General features: G+C 37.1%; 1 protein-coding gene across 1 annotated transcript; it reads right to left on the reverse strand.

Moving 5' to 3' along the window:
- Window positions 1-12,066: 12,066 nt before the first annotated feature.
- UFM1 (ubiquitin fold modifier 1) lies at window positions 12,067-25,476 on the reverse strand. The gene is made up of 7 exons (XM_062582633.1): window positions 25,379-25,476; window positions 24,251-24,574; window positions 24,118-24,174; window positions 23,772-23,829; window positions 17,398-17,437; window positions 16,958-16,990; window positions 12,067-13,336 (listed from the first exon to the last, which is right to left on the reverse strand). Exons 1-7 carry the CDS (start codon window positions 25,474-25,476, stop codon window positions 13,269-13,271), a joined length of 678 nt encoding a protein of 225 aa, XP_062438617.1. The 3' UTR covers window positions 12,067-13,268.
- Between the last annotated feature and the right edge of the window lie 1,366 nt (window positions 25,477-26,842).

The following is a 26,842-nucleotide window of genomic DNA, read 5'->3' on the forward strand; positions in this document are numbered from 1 at the left end:
TTGCTGTTTCCTTGTTTTCTCTATTTATATCTGGATTCCACTACACATCTGGGTCAGACTGATCTGGTTAGGGCAATTCCTCAGAAGGGAAGGATAATGGAGGGGTCTCATGGCCCACGTGAACACATCATTTAACATAATAATAAATATGGGAGAAAAAAAGTTTGATAGCATTGTTTATCCCCCAGACTATCACATAACAGACATACAGATAAGGCCTTGGCCACCTTGTTGCCCACAGAGGCTGCAGAGAGCTCTGTCCCGTTTTAAGAAAACTCCTTGCCACATTTAGCATTTCTGCCAGCAAAAGTCTATACTGAGCCCTGTGCTTTAAGCAGCTTCAGGAATTAACTTCTGTAAACAGGAATGTATTCTGGATTTGTAGATAGAAATCAAGTTTCCCAGCCAGCTGTAACTAATAATAACATACTGTATTAGAAAGTTTTGCCTGGTCCTTACATATACACATTTTGAAATCCAGCTTTACTAATTCTTGCTATGTCTATCTTGCTTAGAACTGTTATTTTATATAGTGCCAAAATGTACAATTTATGTTTTTAAGAGACAAATGAAGCAAGGGACATACACTGAGTTTGTAGCCATTTAAGGTATTAGCCTTCTCAGAAAGTTACAGTGTGAAGCATTCATTTAAGCTCTTACCTGCCCTCTGCTACTCAGAAAGCAGACTTAATAAATCAATAGGGTTTGATTAATGAAATTCTTTTGTTTGCTTTTTCTTAGGAACGTAATGAATGCACTTTCATCCTTTCCTGGAGTCAAAAAAAAAAAAAAAAAAATGTATAAATAAATCCTAGTATTTCCAAGGGAATAAAGTAGGTTCTTCCTCAGTTACTTTACATCTTACAATAACACGCCATACCTCAATACACATAAGTATATATACATTTTTTTTGTCATTTGAAGGATTTCATTCAGCAGAGTGACATGATTTTTTTTCTGTCATTTGATTTTAAGAAACAACTAAACTTTTAAAAAAAAGTGGTTTTCCATTCTATAAACTTTGGACTTCTTTTTGATGAAAAAAGTATGATCAAGAACAAGACAGCTCGTAAATCTTTTCTTAAAAATGTATGAGCCAACAGGAGGTGTTTATCAATGAAATAAAAACTGAATATTGCTGTAATCTTGTTGACTGATATACATATTGCAGTAGAAAATCAATTTATATTGGCAGCATAAATATACTGTTTTGTTTGGTTTTTCATCTCTGTATAAATCAAATCTATGCTTGATTTGTTGCAATCTCAGGTCCTCCTACTTTGTATTATTATTTACCTTCCATAATTACTTCTCTTGATATAACAAGTTCCTTGGGTTTCCATTACTGGCAATAGACGTTTTGCCAAAATAATCTAGCTCACATTTCTAACACAAAAATCTTTGGCTGCATTTCAGTTCAGTTCTTGAAGGAAAATATGCCAAGAAAGAGCTGAGGAAATCATACAGTGTTATCACATGCTTGGGATCAGAGAACCTTTATATCTCATTACTCTTGGGGAAGCACATATTTTTGGGGGGGTAGAGGAAGTTTTACACAGTTTGCAGACCTTTCTTTTGTTAACGGACCTGCATTAGGAATGTTTGAGATGAGAGGCATAGAGGTGGAAAAGAACCAGCTCTAAACTCTCCTTTCCTTCTCTGTCTTTCCTTAATTCATTGAAGCTGTCTTGTGAATGAGACAAGGTTGGGTCTTCTAAGTATCATAGATGGAAAGTAATTATAACTAAGCAGAAGACTTGCATATTAATTCACTCCCCTATAAGTTGGGGTACATTAGCACTTCTTAATGGCTAACAGTTTAATTGCTAGGGAGATTAGTGCAACAAATCAGTCACTCTCAGCTTGACTTAGTCAGCCACAAAGCTGAAAGTTAATACTGTCACAGTGCTTTCCACAGTGCACGGGTAACAGGAGGCTGCTTATTCAACAGACTGTGCAGTTATGCGGTCTGTTTTGTTTAACAATAGGAGACTGCTGCAAAGTGGCAGGATCAAATATAATAAACATCTAGCAATTTGTGCATGCTGGATGCAAAGCATGAGCTCTGAGAACACAAACCATGTATTAGCTCCCATAGTTTTGAAGAGAGGAGAGATTTGTGCTATGTTTGCTGTGGAATGGTGTCAGCATGCTGGATTCTGCTCCACTTATTTGAGAAAAGAGGCACTTTACTGAGCAAATTAGTAGATGGAGATACTCAGCAAGGGATAGGGCAGTATACAGTACAGGAGGGAGCAGAAGCTGGAATATCAGGAGTTCATGTACAGATGCTTTGAGATGCTGGTATGTCATCTATGTAGACTTAAGAGACATGCAAGCATTTGAAAGTTGAAGCCACTTAAATTGTCACCTTCTCTTTTTTCTAGATCAGCTTGTCTAACTGAGCTCATATTCAATATACAATCAGTCAAAAACCTTCATGAGAGCCTATCTCTCTGGAGGAGGGCAGTTCTGAGCACCTTCCATGTGAAACCCCTGAGGGTTTGAGAAGAGCTTTTTTTTTCTTTTATAACCTACATTAAGAAAAAATCCTATGTTACTTTCTTGAATAAGGAGTATTACTTAGCTGAACTAATTCTCCAGTAGGCATGCTTTTTATAATCTACTGCAGCAAGGTAGATTTTTAAATGCCTGAAACTTTCTGTTTCTCAGCCCCTGTTTATTGTGCTTCTTATCACTCTGCATGAGAACTGGTTATCAGCTGCTGTAGTTAGCAAGAAATAATAGTGTACAGTGGATTTGTAGGATAATAGGATTAAAGTATGGTTTAAAAAATACCCTAAAGATATGGACAGAAAAGAAGGCAACCAGACCAAAAAATTAAAAAGAAAGCCAAAACAAAACTAAAGAGGAAGAATGAGGGACTAAAGCAGTTTATGGCTTCCTCAAAGTCACTCAGTAGCCCAAAAGCATATTTGATAATTAAAGTGAGGTTTTCTTGAGTGTTAGTAATCTAGCCACTAGAGACAACTTCTTTCTCTCCCTCTCCACTGTCTACAGCACTTCTCATCTCTGTCATGGAAAGGCCTGATCTAAAGCTCACCCAACTCACAGAGTCTATCCTTTCACTTTTATGAGCAGTAAATTGGCTTTGCTGAATAGCTGAGTATATATACATTTTTTCTGAAAAAAGAAGGTATGCTGAATTGCAGATATGAAAAGAACCAGCACTTAGATGAACATTTGACCAGACCTCTGCTGTAAGATTAGCAGTGGCTAATCAATTACCTAAAACAATAAAATTCTGAAGAAAGCAAGCAGTACACCATTCTGGAATGGTATGGAAAGCTTTGATCTCTCACTTTCAGTTAAGCCATTTGCCAGATGCTCCAAAGGAAGCAATATTTTTTTCTCAGATTCCTTTTCCTGTATCACACAATGGCCTTTGCAACTCTGAATCTTTCAAGCAACACAGACATAATTCTCCTGAAGCAACATGGATAATATGAAAAAGCACCAAGTATTAAAGTAAAAGGACAAATTTAATGATTGAGTTGCCCAGACTGATGTATTATGTTTCCAGTACTGGAGCCCGTTTCTGCATGTCAGATTTTTTTTTCTTTTTTTTCTTTTTTTAGTGAATCTGTATTTGAAATACAAGAGACTTCTCCAGCTGTATACACTAACATTCCAGCACCTTCTTACACACCAAATTAGCCCTGGGGCAGGGGAACTGAAAAAAACAGCCATGGCATGAGCTAGACTGAGGATTAAGAAAGCAAATTCAGAACAACCCAGAAGAATGGACCACTTTAATTGTGCTAAATTAAATGACAGAAATGGAGGCTGTGGAAAGGAGTTGGCAAAAAGAAAACATAGAAAAATAGAATTCAAAGAGATGAGATGGAGCAAAGCTTGTGATAGGGGATCTGAATTGGATTCAATCAGAGGAAGAAGTAATTTTATAAAAAAGTAGATGTGCAGAGAATGTTGAAAAAAAAGAATGAAGTGTGAAGATGGCAGCATTAACTGAAGTGAAAGAAAGCCCCTCAGCAAAGAAAGATTAATATCTTTAAATATGTTGATGCAAGAAATTAATTGAATTGACAGAGCTACTTACAAGATTCCAAATGAATGTATTGCCTGAATACCTCTGACAAGAGTTTAATTAAAGCACAGTCTACATTTTTTCTTCAGCTTAGTTTTAAACAGCTTTTTAAGAAGCTGCATAGGTTTATGATAAATAATAGTGTGGCTAGCTGGGAAGCTAATAAAACCATGGAGAGAACAGGAAGCATCATCTCCTACACCTGCACTGGTCATTAAGTGCATTAAGGGAATTATTTGTTTTCCGTAAAAGCCTCCCTGAATAGAATTCTTTTTACCTGCTAGGTCCATTTAACCTAAGTTCATTGCCTAGGCTTCTCCTATACTCTAGAAATAGGTACCTACAGAACAGAGTTGGTCACATCACTTGTTCTCAGTATCTACTGGGAAGAGAAACAGAAGAAGCAGGTTTAATTTTCAGAAATTAAAACAGAGATTGGGAAAAACTTTCTAAATATAAGTGTAGTAAACACTAGAGCAGAAGACCTCTGGAGACTGCAGTATCTTTTTTACTGGTAATTTCAAAGAAGAAGATGTTCAGAGAAAAAAAGTAGTATAGATTTATTCTTGCCTTATTCTTTAAGTATTGCAGAATCAACAGTTAAGCTAGATCAATTTCTTTCAGCCCTTTAAAATTTTTAGACCTGGAAAAACTCTCCAGAAGAGCTGTGGATCTCTTTGGAAATTTCATGTGTGTCAATTGCAAATAACTCATGTAAGTCTGTTCACAACAAAAATAATTACGGAATTACTGTGTAAAAAAGTTACAATTCTTCATACTTATAGTCTTATACAAGCCATCAAATAAAATGGTACTAATGTTTTAGATAAATCAAAGTGAAGCAGAATCAGTGCATTTCAATTACAGTCTTCCCCATCCAGTTCATAAAAATATTTCGTTTTCTTTTATACTGAAATTAAAAGTTCACATTATTTAAGTACATAATCATACATATTACTGATATGATAACTATTTACTTGCCAGTTCATGGTCGTTGTTCTTTCCTCTTTAAGCAGAATTGAAGTTTCATTCCACTGTCACTTGATAATACAATTGCTTGTGTTAATTTAGCTGTTAGACTGGAACAGAAATTGTAATATAGTGCAGAAGATTTTGTATGCAGTAATTTTCCTCACTCCAGGAAATTATTAGTAAAACTAATATTTGAGCACTAAAAAGCAGGTATATGTTTTGCATTTGTCATTATCAAATGTCAAGTCATCTTCAGACAAAATGTTGTTGAGGGTTGTGAATGCTTTAAAATTATTTCCACTAACTAGATAAACCCTAAGTTAAAGCTTCTTGACAAACATCCTAGTTTTGTCATGAACACTGGAAGCTGTTACATCTTTTTCTTGTGGCCTAATTTGAGGTCATCAAGCAATGAAAATACATCACAGAGGAAATTTAATTAAACTTTGTTTTCAAGGTGATATCATAGTTCAAACTAAAAATAAAATTTACATTTAATGCATAATAAGAAAATAAATGAACAAGTGTTCTGCTTCAATAGCTGACACAGTATAAAGTAGTGAAGTTACTGTTTTGCTTCTCATTTCATTTCAGAGAGCTGAAAATAGCTGTTTTACCTTTAATAGCTTTAACTGTTTTTAGAGCAGAGTCCATGGGAGTTAACATGCCTTTTATTTTTTTCTTTCCCCAGCTTCAAGGGCTTCTCAATTTAAACTGCATTATTTTAACCATTCAGAGATGAGACAGTCTGTTCTACTTTGTTGATAAAAGATATCTATTATGGAAGAATCCCTTAAGCCACATAGATGAACATACCGAATAGTGAGAATTGAAAGAAGTGAGGAGTTTTTTAGAGGTGCCTGAAGCCCAGTCACCTCTCCAATCTGTGTTTGGAAGCAGGCCTAAAGAGTAACCACAGGGCAGTGGTCACCAATAAAAGTTTGGTGAGAACTGCTACAGGAAAAAAATGGGAAGCTGCTCACATCATGTCTAGTCTTATTTGTCCCTGTAGCACCCAGATGCTCTCATTTTAAGTTATACAGATTTTTTTTTTAATTCCTCATAAGCATTTATTGTGTCTGCAAAATTTTCTGGTATTATTAAGATCCTCCCGCATTTCGGGACAGAAGAAACTTCAAATTTGCAGGTTAATTCATAAAAGCGCGTCTGAATTTCTTTCCTCTGTAATCATTTGCAGACATTCAGATATAGCCTACAAACCTTCAGGGATCCCTGACCCTTAAGGTTGAAAATCAGTTAACTTGGATGATCTGTTTTTATGGCCATGTGGTTACAAATAAAAATGAAATCAGTAAAATTCAGACTAGCTGTTAAATGATAGATTCATGTGTTTGAGGTCAAATGGTACCAACTGTCCCTCAATCCCTGTCTAAAGCAGGTGTGTCTTGCAGACTGTTGGACTGGTTCAAAACAGAGCTAGGAAGTGAGAATAATCAGAACCTGAGCTCACATTCTGGCCTGCTCTTATTTTATGGTACAGATATATTTCTCATGAGCAGTATTCAGTCAAAAAGTGGAAATTAAATGAATCTGACATAATTAGACCATTTTGATTTCATCGTCACCCAGAATGGATAACGCTGACTATTGTGCAGTTGGCAAGACGTGCTGCGCACTTGTTCACGTACTAATAATCTTCTCCTCTGCATGGGTGGTGCTTATTGACATTGAGAGTTTGTACGATCTCTCACTATGCATGCTGGGGGTAAAGATGCCTAGTTACGGTTATTGTTAGTGAGTATTATTTGTGTCCTACTCAAGAGCTCATAGGAATGGAATAGAACCCTGTCAGCAGTTAATGGGTCTCTACCGCTAAATCGCTGCTGCTAACTAGAAATGTCAATATAAAGCTGAATTGAAACATGTTAATTTTTCAAGCAACATGGATCCTCTGACAGCATTTTATTACAGTAATGCTATTTACATTCCCTCCCCTGCCCAAGTGAGGAAAATGTCATTTAGAAAGTTTCTGCTATAAACATTGCTCCCTGCTGATTAGCTATATCCAACATTGCCTTTTTGTTTCTGACTTAAACATTAAAAATATAATTTACAAAATGTCTAATATTAACATCATAATGAAAATGCATGCTTTTGTATTGCCTTTTAACTATCAGTCTCCAAATTACTTAAGGAACTGTCACGGCTTCAGCAGAAATGTAGAGGAGAAAGATTTTCCATTACTCCTCTGCTTGGTCAAACTTTTACTGTCACTCCTGCTATAGCAGGAGGTCAAGGACTGTACTCCAGAATGCATAGGTATTTTAAGAATATGCAAGTGTGGGAAGGGTAAAAAGGGGTCAAGTAGGAAGAGCTGTGGCTGTGCCATGTCTCCACTGCCTGGGCAGACACCTAAGGCAAAGCAAAATGTAGCTCCTTCTCCACCAAGAAAAAGCTGAGAGGGAGCAAAGAAAGAATGAAGCAGGAACTAAGTTGGAAAGTGCAGCTGGACAGGTCTGATTCACATGCCTGCTCAAAGCTGGAGTAGCTTCAAAGTTACATCAGTTGCTCAGGGCCTTGTCCAAGCATGTTTTGAATATCACCAAAAATATAGACTCCATAGCCTCTCTTAGCAACCAGTTTCAGTGTCTGGACTTTCTCATGGTGAACAATTCTTCTCTTATAATTAATGAGAATTTCCCTTGCTGCAACCTGTGCCCAATGCTTTCACTATCCATCTCCAACTAACTTCTGTCTTCTTCTCCAGAACCATTCATGAGCTGTTTGAAGATAAATTTCCCCCTTTATCTGTTGCTTCAGGCTGAATAAAAACCAGCTCTCTCAGCACTTCCTCCTACATCACATGCCCCGTCCCTTAACCATCTCGTTCATCATCCACTGGACTTTCTCCAGTTTGTCAATGCTCTTGTACTATAAGCCCCCAAATCTCTGTAAACCACAAAGACCTTGCTCTTGTTGCCAACTTAGAAGCAGGGCCCTGAGTACACCCCCCCCACACACACACCTCCTGATACTTTGGTTGCCTAGGCTCATCTAGATTATTAAGATGAAGGTTCAATTTTCTACTCATCCTGAAGGTCAGCTTCCTACCTCCCATTTCCCAGGAGAATGATGAAAGCAGTAGGCTGCATGCTATCCTGAGCTGAGGGCACTCTGCATGCATACATAGGCAACTGTGAGGAAAGGTATAGTTAAAACAGAAAATGAGCAAATACAGAGCTCAGCATTTGAAGTGTGCGCTCTCTCTCTCTCTCTCTCTCGATTCATCCTGGAAAAGGTTTGTGTTCTTCTCCCTGCACCTATGATCTTTTCTTTGTTTTGGCTGCTGAACGTACAATACAGACACCATTCCTAGAACACAGAGAGGAACCCTCCTCTCCGTGGTAAGTATCCAAAGTATCAGGCTGCCAACCAGGACTTCTTCCTGAATGCCTTCCTTAATGTGCTTAAGGCAGACAGACAGCACAAAAATAATGTTCCCCCTCCTAAAGCAAAAAAATATACATTAAATTTCAAGCATGAATCTGATCTCATACATAAAATTGTCTAATTGTATAGAACCAGGCCCTCCTTCCCACTGCAACAGAAGCCTCCTCATTTCAGTAGGGTTACTCTTGTGATATGATTCTGTTATGCATATCAGAGCAGCAGGCCACGTTTCCTAGGTTATTTAATTTTGGAGCTCCCTAAAGAATTGCTGATTAAAGACTCACTAACTGATCAACAGAGTATGTCCAAAGGTTATCTCAGTAGATGGCACAGAGGGGAACCTTACTGTTCCAAAACTTACTGACCTGAAATGACCTCAGTTAGTTCAATACTGCCTAATTTTACTGAAGCTGTAGTAGCTGTAAGAACGTCTGCTTACTATATATATTCAGTGTAAGTTTGCATCATTTTAAAAAAACATAAGCCTTCACCCCCCTCCCTCCCCCCCTGTGACCCTACACCCCCCATGGATGTAACTGCAGTTGTCCCAGATAAAGTCCTGTGACAGTAACACTACTCTGCGCAGTCAGGAAGAACCATGCATTTAGGGCAAGAAGGCTGCATGGAATGCACGTTTGATAACAGTAAAGTTAATGTACATTTCTGACAGAGCTCCAAATTAGCTCTTTTGCCTCGTGTTATTCAATAAAAAGATAGATCTTCCTATCAGAAGATAGGACATTCTCTTAATTACTCCAAAGTGTTATGAACTACTTTAGAAAGCATTTCAAAATAATGCCTGATGCTTGCAAAATATCAGGAACATGCATGAATATTAATACCAAGCCATTTATAATCATCCACAAGATGCAGATGATGTGCTTCAGTTATGTATCTCCCTTGCATTTACTTTCTTTTAAGTAACACTGTAGCTTTTCAGTTAAAATTTGTGAGGCTTGTTACAGCAAATTGAACGGCCTGCATCTACTAAAAACTTGTGGCTTTTACTGAGACAGAGTGCAAGTCTGGATTTACAAGGTGACTATGTATCACAATAGGGTAAGAAAGGGGCCCCCTGCCCATTTTTTAGTTTTCATCAAACAGCGAGTCTTTATGGCATCTGAGACTTCTGAAGTTTGAGATGTTGCACCTTACAACAACAAAATGATACAAAACATCTAAGGGTCAGACAGTACTTACAGGCAGTATCTGGCATTTCTCATCAATGAAAGACACTGACAGTTCCCACCCACAGTCTCTTCATTTTCTTCATAGTAATAAACAGGAGCACAAATTGCACTTGGTCTTTGTATTAGTGGCTACATGAACACATTTCAAATTCTCTAATATGTGCTTTCCAAGAACGTTTAACCTCTTCAAGGAGATAACAGACTAATCCTATCCTCTGAAAAAAATACAGTAACAGAATCTTGGTTTCTTCTTCAGCACACGTATTCTTCTGTTTGCAAACAGAACTAATTTTAACCTGACAAAGCCTTTTGTAAAGAACAACAAGCTTTTCCCCCATTATCCAACCAAAACTGTTGAACTTAAATGTTAAAATGGGAAGCAGGGGGCGGGGGGAAGACTTCAACTAAATATGACAGCGAAAACACAGGTTTGTTTTCATGCAAACAAGTTTTCCATGTAATTTTACCTGGCATCCAGGCCAAACAAGTAGTTTGAGCAATGCTACAACATAAAATATTGAGAGGAGGGAAGAAGTGCTTGTTCCTTTTGTGAATACTACCCTCTGGCTATTTTTTTCATCAGTAGGAACAGTGGCTGAAATTCACTATTGAGTTGTAGTTAGGGGTACAGTATTTAAATCTGAACGCTATGTATTGCACATGAACTCAATTTTACTCAGCTGAAGCATGGAGCTCACCCAGTATTGCTGAAATCCAGTCTCCACAGCACCAAGATGACTGTAGGATTTAGTTTTTCTGCTGCCCTATTAAACCACTGTTTGACACTACCTGCACACTGCCCTACAAAGGGCTGCTGTGCCCCCAGCACCATCAGAATCCACTAACATTCTGCAGTCATACCGGCACAGTTCCTTCTCTTACTACAACTGCGATTTAATCGCTGGACCGGCAGAGGAAGGAGAGTTTTCACCATCAATCTAAACACAAAGAAAAAAATTTCTGAACTTTGAGGCCTGTTGTCAACAATTTTCAGTTATTAGTTAGCAACAAGAGAAGAAAACAGACCTTTAAACTCCAACATTGAATAAAGTTAGATTTTATGGCTTGGGAATACAAAGAAGGAATCAGACACTACTGACAGAAGTGCTGTCACTGCCTTTTCTAACTGTTCCGGTTCTTCCATATTACGTCATATCATTGTGCTTCCTTCCCAGAAAAATTTCTGTGATTTCTTCAAATTCTGTCAAATAATAGATTTGGCTGTCTTAGAACATTTTATAAATCAAAAGAATAATTACAGATCTTCTAAAGTTTTGGTGAGTTTTTTTTCACACCAATGGTATAGGACTCTGCAAAAATTCCTTTAATGGAAGAACTTTTTAAATATAAAAGAGCCATCAATTTGAAATGTAAAATATGGGAAAAAAACCCAAACCAAAAGAAACCCTTCAATTTGACTTCACATCTTCACCAAAGAATTGACAAAGCTGATCAGTGACAAAGCAAATCTTTCACTTAACATTAATCAGGTTCTAATCAGAGCCAAAGATAATATCAATTCCAGATAGAGTTGATTTCCATAGCATGACTTAAAATTTGGTTAGATGAAATTTGGGAGTAACAGCATTCTTTGGACAACTTACGAAGATTCCTAAGCCCTGGAAAGATTGGTCCTACACTTATATTCTTCCTGTACTACATGTCAAACACATACATAACAAAAAAAGCTTACCAGTACCAAAACAATTTACAAACATCTTACTAAGTACATTTTATCAGTGATACCAAGCTGCTTTACCGAACAGGAAAGATATGTTTCTCTCAATATGAGCTCTAAAATCTGAACCTGTAATGCACACAGAAAGTACTATAAAATTATTTATGGTTCCAAATAGGCAGTTCCTCTTCATTGTGTGTGTGTGTGTGTGTGTGTGTGTGTGTGTGCGTGTGTGTGTGTGTGTGTGTGTATACATGCATAAACTTACAACACAAAATATCAAATACTTTATGGTATCAGTGCTATTACCTAAGTGTAATAAATGTTAGTCATCATTTTAAATTATTTTACCTAGCCCTCTTCTATATAAACATCAAATTATCTCAGTTTCAAACTGTATTTAACCATGATAGTCTTTCTAAAACCATACTACTGCACCTTTAGACAAGAAACTTCCTATTCTAATATCAAGTGGTTCTTCAGGCATTCAGCCAACAATTTCAGACAATAATTAGAAGAAATTAATCTTGTTCTTTCTAATTATACTGTAGCATTAGATTAATAGAAACTATGAACTCTGCCCTTAAAAATCAGTGCCCTGTAGAATTCTGCATAATAAGAACCTTTTGGCTTGAAATGAATCTCACGTCGACTATCACATGTTGATTAAAAGGTCAAAGGACTGAGTTTAATTTATTGTCAAAAATCTAATTAAGCAATTGACAAAAGGAACAAACAGCTTCAGCTTTCTTTTTGTTCATATCATTTATTGAAGTAAAGGAAAATCCAGAATTTTACAATTAAGTTTTAGAACTGGAAAATGTTTATTCTCAAATACCACTTTCAGAGTCTTCTTCTATGTGCTTACTTTGTGCCAGCTCAAAAGGCATTTTGTACTTCTATTACATCTGCCACTATTATTTGAATATCTTTCTGGAGCATGATTATCGCACAGGACAATTATACTTGTAACAAACTCAGTAAGACAGAGAAAATGCAACAGAGTAAGATTTTGTCAAATATATTAAATTACAAAATAGTATTACTAGTTCAAGAAAAACAGTATTAATTTCTCTAATTAAAATACACCTTTGATCATTTACCTCAGGCAATTTATAAACATAGTGTATTACTTGAACACAAACATTTCAGTGAATTTTACATGGTTCCTTTGTAACACAGAGTAACAAAACAAGACTTTTACAAAGAAATAAAATTAGTTTACTGAAAAAGGAATGACATATTTGACCAATACTTATACACTCCCAAAATATGGTGCAACCCTTTTCAGCTTAGGACACTTCATTCAGGTAGATCATGTCTCAAATTTTCTGAAACTGTGTTTAATTTCACTAAGTGTCAAATGAAATTTTAACAATTACCTCTGCATTTTCCTTTATTTAAAATAATTTCAGCATCTTACAATTACTTTGAAACATCTGGCAGTTACTCATTTATTTCAGTAATAAACTCCTGAAATTTCTCTTCTATTTGAGCTAAATATTTGAACATGGGACAAACTGTTCTTCTGAATGTGGGAATATCATGGTTTAGAAAAAAAATGTTCAGCACTCAGTAAAGAGCAATTTCTTTGTAGCAAAATCATAAACATCTCTCCTTTCCACCGAGTAGGCTCAACAATACAGAATATTTTAAATCTCTTGATAGTAGTTGTGTGTCTGCCCTTCTGGTTTCAGTAACACTTTTGGAGAGGTCCATCTTTCATTCAAGAAGATAATATGGCACCAGTCCATTCTTATACTTGTCAAGAATGAGTGTATGATTTAATACATTTTAACAACGAACTGAAACCTTATCTGTATTTAAAGAAAGATCAAACCCTGGGGAGTCATTTTTGATTGCTTTAAAGGAGGTCATTTCAGTAGCTGAGTTCCAAAATAAATACAACCTGGCTGAATAGTAATGTCACTTATTCCATTAGCAGTTGTTAAGAACTCCCAACTCGATCTCTGGGGATAATCCGTAGATCTGAACCATGCTTTAGAAATACATTTCCTAAACAAATAAACAAAGAAAGTTTGTCACACCTAAGTTGGATAGGATACTATATATCAAATAAAAGCCCTTCAGAAAAAACATTACCTGAAAAGGCATACATGTTTAAAGGACAATAATATCATGAGGTCAGTGTTTAACATCTTTGTAGTAATTTCTCCAATATATCAGAAATTTATGTTCTCACAGAACTTCACCTTGTCACTTCTATATCACCAAAGAACTCTTCTTGAATTCTACGGAAAAAAGTAAGTAAGGAAAAGTACCAAACCCAACTGTAAGCAAAAATACCAGAGCCAAAATCTTATATTACAAGCTTGTAAGCTCTGGTCTTTCAAACTTTGCAGTTCTATAGCTGAATATACTTGATTTTGTTCACATGAGAATTTCAAGACCAAGAAATCAAGTTTTACCGCTCCATAATTAATTCATTCATGCATACACTCATTCTTAATTCTTTCTGTCGTTCAATTCTCATCCGCCTCTACCCTCAGAACCTCAACTGTACCTGCCTTTTAGAAAGGCTCTGCTATTGTTCAAAACATAACAGTCTTACTATGGCATGAAACATTTTTGGACTTCATTCATATTTGTCACGGTAGAGTCCTAATCGTGATAGACTTTTCAGGAAGACAAAGTATGGAAATTAGAAGTACCTAAAACCTAGAGCTCTAAAATATTTTGTGCATGTATCCAGGATTGTCATTAATGTGATGCCTTCCTTCATGTACAGTTACACTTTTTTAAATTAAATTCATACTGTTATTACATAAAGCATACTATACCGACTTCCAAAATATTAGGTTTTAATACTATCTACCTATCCTCATTCATCTTCATGCTGCCTTGAAAAAATAGAACAAACATATTTCTGTCCCAAACGATCCATTTTATGGATGCAGAGTGCATTCATAACAAAAGATTATGATATTTAACATTTGTTCGATTATTATATTGGAAAAAATTTCCCTTTTTTCGAACTTCACATTTCTGGCACATGGATCAGGACCAACATACTTACTCAACATAATGAGGATTACAAAATCCATTCAACGAGCATATCATCCTTTTTTTAGTGGCCTCCCAAGACCACATACTGAACAGGTAAATCCATCATAAAATCTGTCTCTGGCAAACCAGAGAATTAAGCTTACTAATCTAGATGAGAAGTATCTGCGTTACAACGTCCACTGTAAAATTCTAAAATTTAAAATAGGCCATAAATACATCTTATGCAGACAACAGTTCACCTCTCAATCCATTTCTATCGTTAATATCACAATGGTTTTATTAAAGTTATGGCATACCACTCCCTGAACTACTCAGGCTTTCAAATTGAAATCAATACAGGAATTAAGTGTTAAGCCTTGCTTTTTCAGCTTCCATTTTCCCTGTTTTGAAGAATCATGTAGGAAGAATGGAACTAAAGAATGAGGTACCACTTTTGCTCAGAAAGGTGGAAGAATAATGGAACAGCACAGAACTTCAACATCTGCAAGTTTTAAGATTTTATTCTTAGACTGTCTTATTTTGGGAACTTTAATTTTAAACACTTCTTGTGTATTTTAAAGTTTCACACCAAGTTTCTGGCATATCAATTAATATGGCTGAATATGATGTTGTATCTAAACATTACATTTACTTTACATTTACTTATAATCTGAGGATGGATATCTTCATCACTATAAGAAGTCCTGTGTTTGTTCCCTCTCCTCCACCCCAGTTTATGGACAACACCACACAGCAGTACCAGGGCAATGGTGCCTCCTACATTTAAAGGTTTATGTGTCTAATTTCCTCTTGCAACTAAGACTAAGATTGTGATGAAAATATTTTATACCTACATGCTTTGATTTACCTTCGACTACTACTGTTCTGTACAGTAGCGGACAACTTAACATTTATCAACACTTTGGAGAGCTAAAGCTAGTCAACTGGAGATGTGAATTCAATGAGTGTAGCTATGTAGAATAATGAACTGCTATTTGGATGCTTTCATTCAGGAGTAAAGTAGCTCTAGGTCCATATGCTTCAAAGGATTAAGCTGCAACTATCTTGGGCTCCATTATATAAAATAAGAATATACTTTTGGGAAAGAGAAGGAATTCCGTAAGTATGCTTTAACTTAAGCAAGCAACTGAATAACTGATTTGCCTAACAGTTCTTGAATAGTCATGTGAAGATGTGGCCTTACAGGTCAATCATGATCAAGTATCTAGCCTACATTATTATCATCTGTTTCGTTATTTTTTTTAATGCATTTGATCATGAGATCATGACAGGGATAGTATCACATAGGGAAACTGACTGGAGCAGTACACCTGTCAAATTGTAAAGCACGAGTCCTGAGGTGAGCTCCAGAAAGACCCTGTGGAGCAAAAGGGCAAAGACTTGCTTGATCTTGATTTACAGATGCTGCTGATGAAACCACAGATCTCAGAATTAGGTCACTACACTTAACTGGATCTTTTTACATCTTCAAGAAGTTCCAAAGGCTAGTGTCCAGCAACTGCTCTTCTTAAACATTCTACAGTTTATACCATTTATCTTACATTGCTAAACATGCTGATAATACATCACTTCCTGATTTTCTCTTTAGATCCCCCCCCCCCCCCCAAAAAAAAAGGAGAATGTCTGGATGTCTGGCAGGCACACAGGACACAAAGGAACGAGACCTGGCAGAGACTTCATGCAAACCACAGAGGAGAGGCAAGAAAGTCACCATTAACTGTTGGATCATATTTACAAGCAGGAATATTCACAGCTTTCACCAGATGACTGCGTTTGACAAACACTAAAGCCATTTTTATATAGTCTTAGTAGAAAGTTATGACCATTTTTTTTGCCAACAAGATATTCCATCCCACTATAACTCATGTCTCATCAAGTGGTTTGTGATTAGATTATCATAATAATTTCAAAATGAATTTAAAGTGTAACTTTTAAAAAACGAGTCTGTAAGTCTGGTCAACAGAAGACTGCTTCTGGACTACAAACTACTACTAGTATCATTCAAAATCTGTACTAGGTATCCACTCATTCCAGGAAACGATAGGAAAAGATTTTATATTTCTCTGTGACAGAAGCAACCTCTCATGGAGGGAACCAAATCATGCTAGGCCTCCACATGTAAGTCACTGACTCCTCATCTAGAAATTTCTTGCTGAGAAAGACAGCTACACACAACGAACACTCCTCTTTCTGAAAGTATCCCATACTTTCTGCACTAAAACTTAGTATTATTTTCTAAATCTATCTTTTCAGGACTGCTGAAGTACCAAATACTACGGGACTAGATATAGGAGAAAAAAAAGAATATGGCTAGTATTTCCTATTTTAGTAATATGTAATGCAGTATTGCTCTTTTAAAACTGCACTAAATAACTAAGCTCTGAAGATCACAAATGCCTTATTCTTTCAGAAACTGAAATAAACAAATGTTAACAATAATTGTATGGAATTAACATATTTATACACAACACTGACTGTATTTCCAATTACTGGGTAATATTTCTCCCATTTAAGAAACCAAAACTTCAAATATACAATCTGGACATCCATTCATTAATTTTAAAGAAAAATAATTGAGCTTTTTAATACTGGTCTCCATAAATAACTTACCTGCTGTTTGTGCAGGGTTTATTCCTATTCCATCTATAAAAGAATTACATTTTTTATTGGTGAGGGAAAGGGGAAAATAGAAAAAAAAAGGAAAAAACAAACATCAAGACAGTTTGTTATACTAAACTGACAGCTAAAAAATACAAGATGCTAAACAATCATCTATGTAATTACATTAGTCCTTAGAGCAGCTGTTTCCTATAATGAAAACCAGTCTCATTGAAGATACTGACAAGAAAGCTTCAGCATAGAAAACTCAAGTTATATGTTAGGACAAAAACACTTAAATTAATAATTAGTGATTTAATCCCTTGCAGAAGCAGTATAAATAATGTTGCAATAATATTAAGTTCAGTTTGCAGTCTGCAGTTTGTGAAAGAAAAGACGTTTCTGCTTTTATCAATATCTCTTAAGTGAAAATATAAAAATTATACTCTTACCATTTGTTATAATGGCACTTGTTGCTGCAGGAACTTTGAACTAAAGGAAATAAGAGTAGGACAAAATAACATAAGAGACATAATTAAAATTGAAAACATATGGGGATTATTCAAACTAATTATAATTTTAGCTGCTTTGGGTAAAAAAAATCCAATTATTTTTATTTGTTAGACAAAACATAAAATTAAGTATTCCCTGGGAACTGAAAATAACAAAAAAGAACTTCTGGGAAGTATACCTGTTATGTCACACACTGTGAACAAATTATACTTAGAAGACTAAGAATGCAGATGCCAAAATCTCCTGGAATAAAACTGAGCAACATAAAATCTTAAACCTGAAACACAAGTATATACTCATATGCATACAGAGTTCACACTTGAGTGCTCTTGACACATATATGTATTTATAAAAACAAAAGTTAATGCAAGAACATTACATGCTGGGGGGGAAAAACGTATCTGATGTAAAAACAGAATCTGCATCAAGAGATTATCTTTCATTACACAAAATAAATTCTGTGAGTACTTAATAGCATCTATTGCTATCACAAAGATCATCATAACAAGAACTTCCTATTGCCTTGACTGTGGACAGAGGGGAGTTAAACTAGAATTAGCCTGAGTTGATCTTGGATAATTCAAACAAATTCCTGGTTTTCTCCTTGGCTCTGTGTGGACCTCTCCAATTGCATCTTTCCGAGACAAATCCCAGCCAAAGTTATTGGGAAGAGTTCGCTCCAGGATCTGCTGGTGAGGCAGAGGAAGCACTAATAGGACTGCATCCCATTTGGCTCCCTCCTCAGGTTTCTGACACCAGCCTGGGCAGGTTTTGTGCCCTCAACTACCATCATGTGTCTTCATGCTATCCCTCTTCCCCATATATATCACATGCAGCAACTTTCACATTACAAGCCCTACTCAGATGGGGCTGCATTGCACACAAGTTTCAAATTATTTTGGAAGATCTGAACTGAGATGAGGAAGCCAAAACTCATTATGTCTTAGTACTAGAGGGAGCCAGACTGAGCCCGGAAAAAAAAAAAATACTGCCCTTTGTACCATAGATGGAACCAGTCAGAATAGAAGTGGAAAGCAGTGTGGGTACAAGTTAACCAATGATACTTGGTTTGAGGACCAGAGGTTGCTTCTTTGCCTCCTTTTACTTAGCACAATGAAAAAATCTCTAATGTAAGAGGCTGGTGTCTCAGCAAACAGCAAGTATCTGTGCATCCTGCTTTATGTTGCATAAGAAAAAGGAGTTAACTAAAAGAATTACTGAATGTTTCCCAGGAAGATGTGCAGAGTTCTTCCCTCTGCTAAGCACATCACTTATGCCATACTTTTCAATAACAGTCATTAACTGCTTTTCTTGTTTTCTGATTGTTCAGCTGAAGATTCTGAGATCTGACCTGCAGAAATGTTTTGCACTCACAATACTTAATGCTCATGGTAACTGTGCTTGAATATAGTACTTAATTCTTAGCATACTGGAAAACATTTTCTTTTCTAAAAGTCTCCAATCAGACATACAAAATTAGCATAAACCTTTCACTTAATCTTCCTTTGCTTTTTATCCATAGCAAGTAAATGGTGACACTCTGTCGTCTCACAGGGTAGCATGAAAACATTAATATTAGAAAAAAGATGATAATAAATTAGCTACCAGTGTCATTGTAGGCAGGGTCATGAAGAAATTTATTAAATTTGTTTTCACAGTAAGGTTTGAATAATGAACTTGATAAAATAGGGGCTCCATATATAACAGTAAAAAATAAAATTAAAAAATAGCATGCTATCTCATAATAACTAGTGCATACATACCATACGCTGAAGAAAGATAAAGCCTTCATTCTAAGATCACTAATTTTGGATTTCCTGACTTAGCAATCTTAGGAACAATCTTTTAATTTCTCCTGTTATGTAAGAAAATCTGTTAAATTCAAGGTTTGAACACTGAGGTATCATTAATGTCAATCACATTAAATTCTGTTTCCTGGAATGAGTTCATCTCCAGTTCAAAAAGTAAAGGACTAAAATACACATAAAAAGCCCCCAAACAAGCTAACAAACATCTAGTTACTTTTTAAAACAGGTTTTTAATGTAAATAGGTGATACTACCTATCTTCCATCTTATATTATCTGACAAGAAATATGACTGTAATTTCTAGAATGTTGAGTTCCTCTGCTCATTTCTTCTCCATCTCTTTTGTTATATGACAATGCATGAGAGGGATGGATCATTCAGAGCAGGACAGACATTTGAACATGAACATTTCCTCAGTAAGAGAACATATCTGATGCAGTCACACTACCTGCACATGAGAATTGTGTGCTAATCATCCAGGAAAATAATCAAATATTCAGTAGTTAAGACATTCTTATTGTTTCATATGATACTGTATTAGAAGAAGATGACACACTTATCTTAGTCCAAAATACTGGGCCAAACAGCAATAATGTTTACTAACACTCAGTTGTCTGCTACGTATTCATCACAGTGAGAAACGTCACAAGTATAATATACAAATGGAATCTACCACTGGAAATAAATACACATAATTAGGGTGCAATATAATTTACTAGTACATTCTTAACATTTTATTTTGCCTCAAATAGAGAATCCTCCTGTGCTTGCTAAGCATACATTTCCAGTGTTGAAAATACACAAGCTTTCTATAACAGGAAGTTAATGGATGCTCAAGTGGCAAAGAAATACCATATTCATCTTATAATCTCTGGCTTGCTCTGAAACCAGAATGGGTAACAGAGTAACAAATCTCAATCCCTTCCCCAAACTCACACATTTTTAAGATGCTCTTATGCTTGCTTTAAAAGGCTTACGAATCAGTAATTGAGACTACCACATAACTTACTTTCTGTAGTGCTAGGAAATATATTTGTCAATATCTACAATCAAATTATAAGGGAAGGAGGACAATATTATGCCGACAATTACACACTTAAAAAAATGATAAAAAATCTCCTACAGTAACAAATTCATTTTCTTTTGAAGCAATAAAAGCAGATAACTGCATTAAAATACATCATTTTAGCACCAGTCTATCAACAATAACATTAGAATTAAAAAAAATAGTTTTAAAAATACGTATATTTATGTATATTTATGAAGCAATAAGATTTAGCTTTATTTACTGGAAATTGATGACAATTTTAGTAATAAAAACCTCTCTTACACTAGAATTAGTATTGTGCAAATGTATACTCAGGGAATATGTACTAAACAACTCTAATAGGTAGATAAAAAGAAACAAAAACAATAGGTACCACATATCCTAAACAAAAACATTAACAATGCCACAACATACTGTGACAATTGTGAAATCTATAAATAGATGCAAGCTGAAAAGAATAGCATTTCCTATACCCTGTATTTCAATGTACATTTTTAAATACAGTCTATAAGACACACACGGAAAAGAAAGAACTCAAAGAAAGAGTTAAATATGCATTATACGAACTATCACAGTCAAGTATGTAAGTTGGGAACGGTTGAGACGGCTACAAACTTTAAAACTTCCTGAGAGCTTCCTATATCTAATCCAGTTTTCTTTCATTTCCAACTGTGCCAACTTTCAGTTGCGTACTTCCAACTTTCACGTTATGTGATAAGCTGGAGATGACAGAAAGATCTTTGTTAGGCTTTTCATGCATTTCCAAGCAAAGATTGAAGGAATACATACTGTTTTGCCAAATGAAAATATTTCAAAAAAATTTACTTAAAAAAGACCGTAACCATCCAAACCACTGTGACTGAGATATAAAATATAGTATGAACTTTCTACATCATAGCTATAGTTCTACTGTTTCAGAGAAATTTGATATTTGGACAAACTATAAGACTCTGAAAAAGAAGTCAGTAGAAATTTACTAAGGTTAAAGAGCCAAAAGCTCCCAAGATTAAATCCTACTTTGCTCTAAGAGCTCTAGATACGCAGAACACTGTTGCTGTGCTTTGCCTGAAGAACAATTAATCTTTGCCCTAAATCCAGACTACAGTTTGAATCTTTTCCTGTATGGTTTGTACAAGACATTGTGAAACTTATCTGGATCAAGATATGACAGGGTAGGTTAACGCCAAGCTATTCAGCTCAAGGAACATGGAACACATAAGAAAACAGAAATTTTCTCCTCCTTTTCAACACCAGATTCAGAGAAAATACAGGGCTTGATTTAAAAATTACATATAGTACATTCTTCTTAAGGAAGACTGAAGCTAAGGCTTTCTCCCCCTTCTATTTACAAAGCATTTTGCCCTGTCTTGTCTCAAAGAGGTAAAAAGCTTCAATAACACATCATCAATGACAACTAAAACCACCATTATAATCTTAAAAATAAAATAATTATTTATTAATTTTTATTTAGCACTAACACAAACTGATATAAAAGCCCAAATGCTCTAACACTGTTTTAGAGAGAGAGAGAGAAAGAGAGAGAGAAAAGCATTCTTCGCACTTTCTTAAAAAAAAAAAAAAACTTATTCTGTATGCATTTAAAGCAATTACACAAGTGAGCACTAACAACAGCAGGCTCTTTTCCATTCCATCACACATTCTCCATTTTTTATTTCAAGCATCCAAAAAACATCTACACTTGTTCTATTAAAATGGGCTGATCCACAGTCCTCTGAGGTCCCATGGCTGCACAAAATATTTATGTCAACTAAAGGAATATTTTGTTAAATGTGACTATTTTAATAATCTCTCTCTAAATCCACTTCACAGAGAACATAGTATTGACTGTAATGTTGCTGTTTTATAAGTAGGTGATGTTAACAGGTTTGACAGCAACTCTCCACCAGGAGAAGCATTTCCTCATCTCTGGTATCAGTCCCATCCTAGTCTTCCTTGTTCCCTCATATCACCCACTAACATCCAGTGTCTAAAATATGAATCCAGATTAGAAAAAAAATGTGTGAAGATTAACCCATCAGGAAAAAATGTCTGATTTTTAACTCACAATTTCTCCAAACTGGGTCTCTATGTGGCACCATACATTCTTATGCTGGGTATGTACAAAAGGATGACAAAATGGAAGAAAGCAAGTCACTTTTGGAGGGTATGACACCTTACAGCAGCTTAAGCTCCTTGCAGACTATGGTATTAAACTGAGTCCCACGCAGAGAATGAAGTAAATGCAACAGACTGATAAAAGGGAAAGATTTCAGAAAGGAATCTTTCATTAATGATCCAGTTTGAACAACATGATGTGCAATTCCATCCAATTCAACTCCCCATGTGGGAGATGACCAGTCTGTAACAGCAAATGCAAACCCCAATTGCACTGGAAACACACTTCAAAATTTACTGGACTCTTCAGTCCAAGTCTCCACATACAGGTTTTGGGGGCACAGCTTCATTAGTCCAGATCATTAAAAAAAAAAACCAAAAAGGGTCAAAACTCACAGTAAAAAAAAAAAAAAAAAAAACAACTAAACTAGCAAATGTCTTTTAAAGGTATATACTATTCCGTTCAAGAAAAGTTACAACAGACAACCAGTCCACAGCTTCCCCTCAACATAAGAGCTTTTGCTACATACTGCTATAAAACTAAAAGTATATGGAAACTCAAGACACCTTATCCATTATCTTTCCTAGTTAAAGACGTATTTTAAAAAAAGACTCTCAGTTAAAACTTTTTGCTAAGCAGATCATAAAAACAATTGTGGTTTTGAGCAATTTTACTATTTATCCCAGATAAACATCTCTTAACCTTTGCACATTTAACCTGAAACAAAGAGGATATGCCTCTTCAAGCATAATTTACAGGCAATTTATAGACCTAATTTTGGATTTCAGATTCCACATGAAAGACTAAAAACAGAGAAACTAAGAATACAGTATCGAAATCTTTTGATAAGTCTCATTTTGAGCCCAGCTCAAGGGCCTAATATCAATGCCTTCTATAATCAGAAACGATATGCTTTCTACAATCAGAGACTACTAGAACTGTATGTGAGAAGAATGTAAAAATTTTGAGTCACTTCTAGAAATATTCTGACTATCCTATAAAAGTTATTTAGAGGATTAAATGCTCAGTGTTTTACTTGTTTGTGATCACTATCAGATTTTTGTGCTGCTGGCATAAAACTGTTTAAGTTAACTACAAGGAAAAACTGAAAGTCTGTCTGTATCTGCTGTTAACATATACAAAATTGAGCAAGAACGACAGGATTTTGGATTCTGGAAGATTTGGCAGGTCCACACAAGTATCAGTAATACTCCTGGCCACACACATCTAACAACGGCAGAACTGTGTATTTTATGCTGAATTAGTCATTGTACTTTCCAAGTAAAAAGTCATTGTTTTCAGAAATCCTGAAAGAGTTAAAAAAAAAAAAATCTCTGCTTACTTCTTCTGCAGCAAACTTCAAGACAGCTGTGAAAGGTGTACTTTCAGGCACACTCAACCTGAAATGACAATTTAAGCAAATGCAGATCACACGACTTCCAAAATAAACTACAAACTACTTCAAACAACAACGTAACACCGTATTTCACTTCACACAGAGGAAGAAAAACGCCTTCTCCGCTCACGGGGAAGCACGGTGGAGATAACCGTAACAAGAGCGGCCACAGCCCACAGGGCTCGGGAGCTACCGCCTGTTTTCCCGAACACCCCGCAGCTGGCGCGGCCCGGCCCGGCCCGGCGCGGCCCAGGGGAGCGGGCTTCCCCGCGGCGCTGCCCGCCACACTCACACTTTGTAGGGCAGCCGCGGGTCCGAGGTGAGCGTCACTTTGAAGGTAACCTTCGACCTGGGGAAAGAGAGCACAGGGTGAGAGGCGCCGCGGGGCGGGGAAGGAGCAGGGCCGCCGCGGCCTCGTCACTCACATGATCCCTCCGGACCGGACCGCACCGGACCGGGCCTGGCCGAGCCGCCGCCGCCGCCGCCGCCGCTCCCACCGACACGTCACCCCCGGCAGCCGCGCGACGGGGCCTTCGCTCCGCTCCGCGCCTCCTGGGCTGCCCGCGATGCGCCTGAGCGAAGCGGAAAACGAGAAAAAGCTCTCCCGACCACTGTGGGGCAGAGAGAGAAGGCTCCTTATCTCAGCGCCATAGGGACGCGGGGAGAGGGGAGACCGAGGCGGAGAGGAGGTGCTTCGGTGGACAGGGATAAGATTGCTAACAAGGCCCTTGCGGACGCCACTCCGCAGGCTGCAGCGGCGAGGAGGCAGGGCCCAGACGCGGGACGTCGCGGTGTGACGTCAGCGACCCCGAAGGGAAGCGGGTGGGGCCGGGTGGGGTGGTGGCGGCGGGCCGCGCTGTGGGGCGGGGGGAGCCGTTAAACGGGGCGGAATCGCGTCTCGTGTCAATAAACGTGAACAAGGGAATGCTGAGTTTGATTAAGATTTATGTGTGCACGTTCGTGTGTGTGCGTGTGTGCGCGTATAAATATTTAAAAAGGTATGTATTTGAACATATATGTATATCTGCGTGTAACGTAGGGAGGATTCGTCGCTGGAGCTACTTACTTGGGGTTGGGTTTGCCACTCACAAAACCGCACCAAAATGTCCCGGAGGTGCTTGTTAAAGCTCCACGCAGAAACACAAGAAACCGCAGAAGCAAATAAATCAGCAGCTACAAAGCATTTAAAATTGTTCATGTGTTCCGTGGTATGGGACTTGGGAGAAGAGGGCTGGGGGCTGAAGTTCTGTTCAGATATTTTTGGATAGTGATGGGTACTTTAATGGGAGAAAAATAATTTCCAATTTTGCTTGGCTCTGGTGTTTGACAAACTAATTTCTTTTGAAGAATAAATAAGATTGCACAGAAATGAAGAAGGAGTAGCAAGCAATGAAGTCCTTTTTTTTTTTCTTTTTTCTTTTTTAAGACTTGTTTGTCTGTAATGACCAAATGACCAAATGTTAATGACCAAATTTTCAGTTGTTAGTATTATGAGCATTGCTATCTGGAAAAATACTTGGCCAGACTGCTTTCATTTTTCTTCCAGCCTCTACTTTCTGCAGGGAAGACAGCTTTCACTGTGGACTGAGCTGCTTGTTGTCACTTCCCACTTGCCAGACTGATCATGGCAAGTATTTCGGCATGTCCACATCGCTTGAAGCCTCATTAGGGAATAAAGTAGTAGAAGAAATACAGTAGAAGAGACAATTGATACACTGGAGTCACTAATTTATTATCTAAGGACTAGCTCAATGCTTACCTATGAAATGCAGTTTTTCACCCCTGTTTTGCTCTCATTTGAACATACAGCTTAATCAAGAACAAGCAGGAGAAACTCACTAACAATGTAGAATCACAGAATCAGAGAATCCATAAGGTTGGAAGGAACTTCTGGAGATCATCTAGTCCAACCTGCCTGCTTAGCAGGGTCACCTAGAGCATGGTAGACAGGGTTGCATCCAGGCAGGCTTTGAATATCTCCAGAGAAGGAGACTCCACAACCTCTCTGAGCAACCTGTGCCAGTGCTCCGTCACTCTCACAGGGAAGAAATTTCCCCTCACGGTCAGGCGGAACTTCCTGTGCTTCAATTTGTGCCCATTGCCCCTTGTCCTGTCACATGGGACAACTGAAAAGAGTTTGTCCCTGTCCCCTTGACACCCTCCCTTCAGGTACTTGTACACATTGATAAGATCCCCCCTCAGGCTTCTCTTCCCCAGGCTGAAGAGGCCCAACTATCGCAGCCGTTCCTCATAAGGCAGGTGCTTCAGCCCTCTGATCATCTTTGTAGCCCTACGCTGGACTCTCTCCAGTAGTTCCATGTTTTTCATGACCTCTCCAGCAGGTCAGCCCCCAGCTTGTACTGGTGTCTAGGATTATTTTTCCCTAGGTGCAGGACCGTGCACTTGCCCTTGTTGAACCTCAGGAGGTTCCTCTCGGCCCAACTCTCCAGCCTGTCCAGGTCTCTCTGAATGGCAGCACAGCCCTCTGGTGTATCAGCCACTCCTCCCAGCTTGGGATCATCAGCAAACTTGCTGGAACTTGTATGAACTTGTATGATGACATTAATATTTCCCAGTGTCTCCTGTATTTACTTTTATTTAATCAAATTTATCTTTGACAACTGTATTAAATTGGTGATGAATTCTCATTTTGTAATCCATTAGTGATCTAAGAACTTTCTCATCCCCCTGCTTCTGAGAGAGCGTACTTTAAGTTAAAAATAATTTAGTCATTTCTGAATGCATAACCTTGCATTTGTAAAGCTAAATGTCATCCCATTTGTATTCTTGCCTTCTTCAAAATCAGGTAGTTATGTTTGTGTGATATTATTATATCTTGGGTTTATAAAACTCTGTCATCTGCAGCTTTCATTAATGCATAGCTGTTTCATGTGCCAAGATCATTAATGCAAATGAGGAATAAAAGATAACCTGGTAGAACTTCATTACTTGCCTTTCAGTCTAAGAACTTTCCCTCTGAACCCATGAACCCAAAGCTCTGTGTTGAAGTTGGACTG

Source organism: Rhea pennata, chromosome 1 (assembly GCF_028389875.1).
Source record: "Rhea pennata isolate bPtePen1 chromosome 1, bPtePen1.pri, whole genome shotgun sequence".
In the NCBI taxonomy this organism is placed as follows: domain Eukaryota; kingdom Metazoa; phylum Chordata; class Aves; order Rheiformes; family Rheidae; genus Rhea; species Rhea pennata.

Bases quoted from the DNA above. Each gene is read 5' to 3' on its own strand.
- UFM1 (XM_062582633.1), bottom strand. From the start codon at position 25,476: ATGTGGACATGCCGAAATACTTGCCATGATCAGTCTGGCAAGTGGGAA. The intron at 17,438-23,771 runs GTAAGCAGAGAT...TATTTCCTTTAG, and splicing joins TGAAGTTTGCTGCAGAAGAA to TTCAAAGTTCCTGCAGCAAC. The intron at 16,991-17,397 runs GTAAGAGTATAA...ATTCTTTTATAG, and splicing joins AAGTGCCATTATAACAAATG to ATGGAATAGGAATAAACCCT.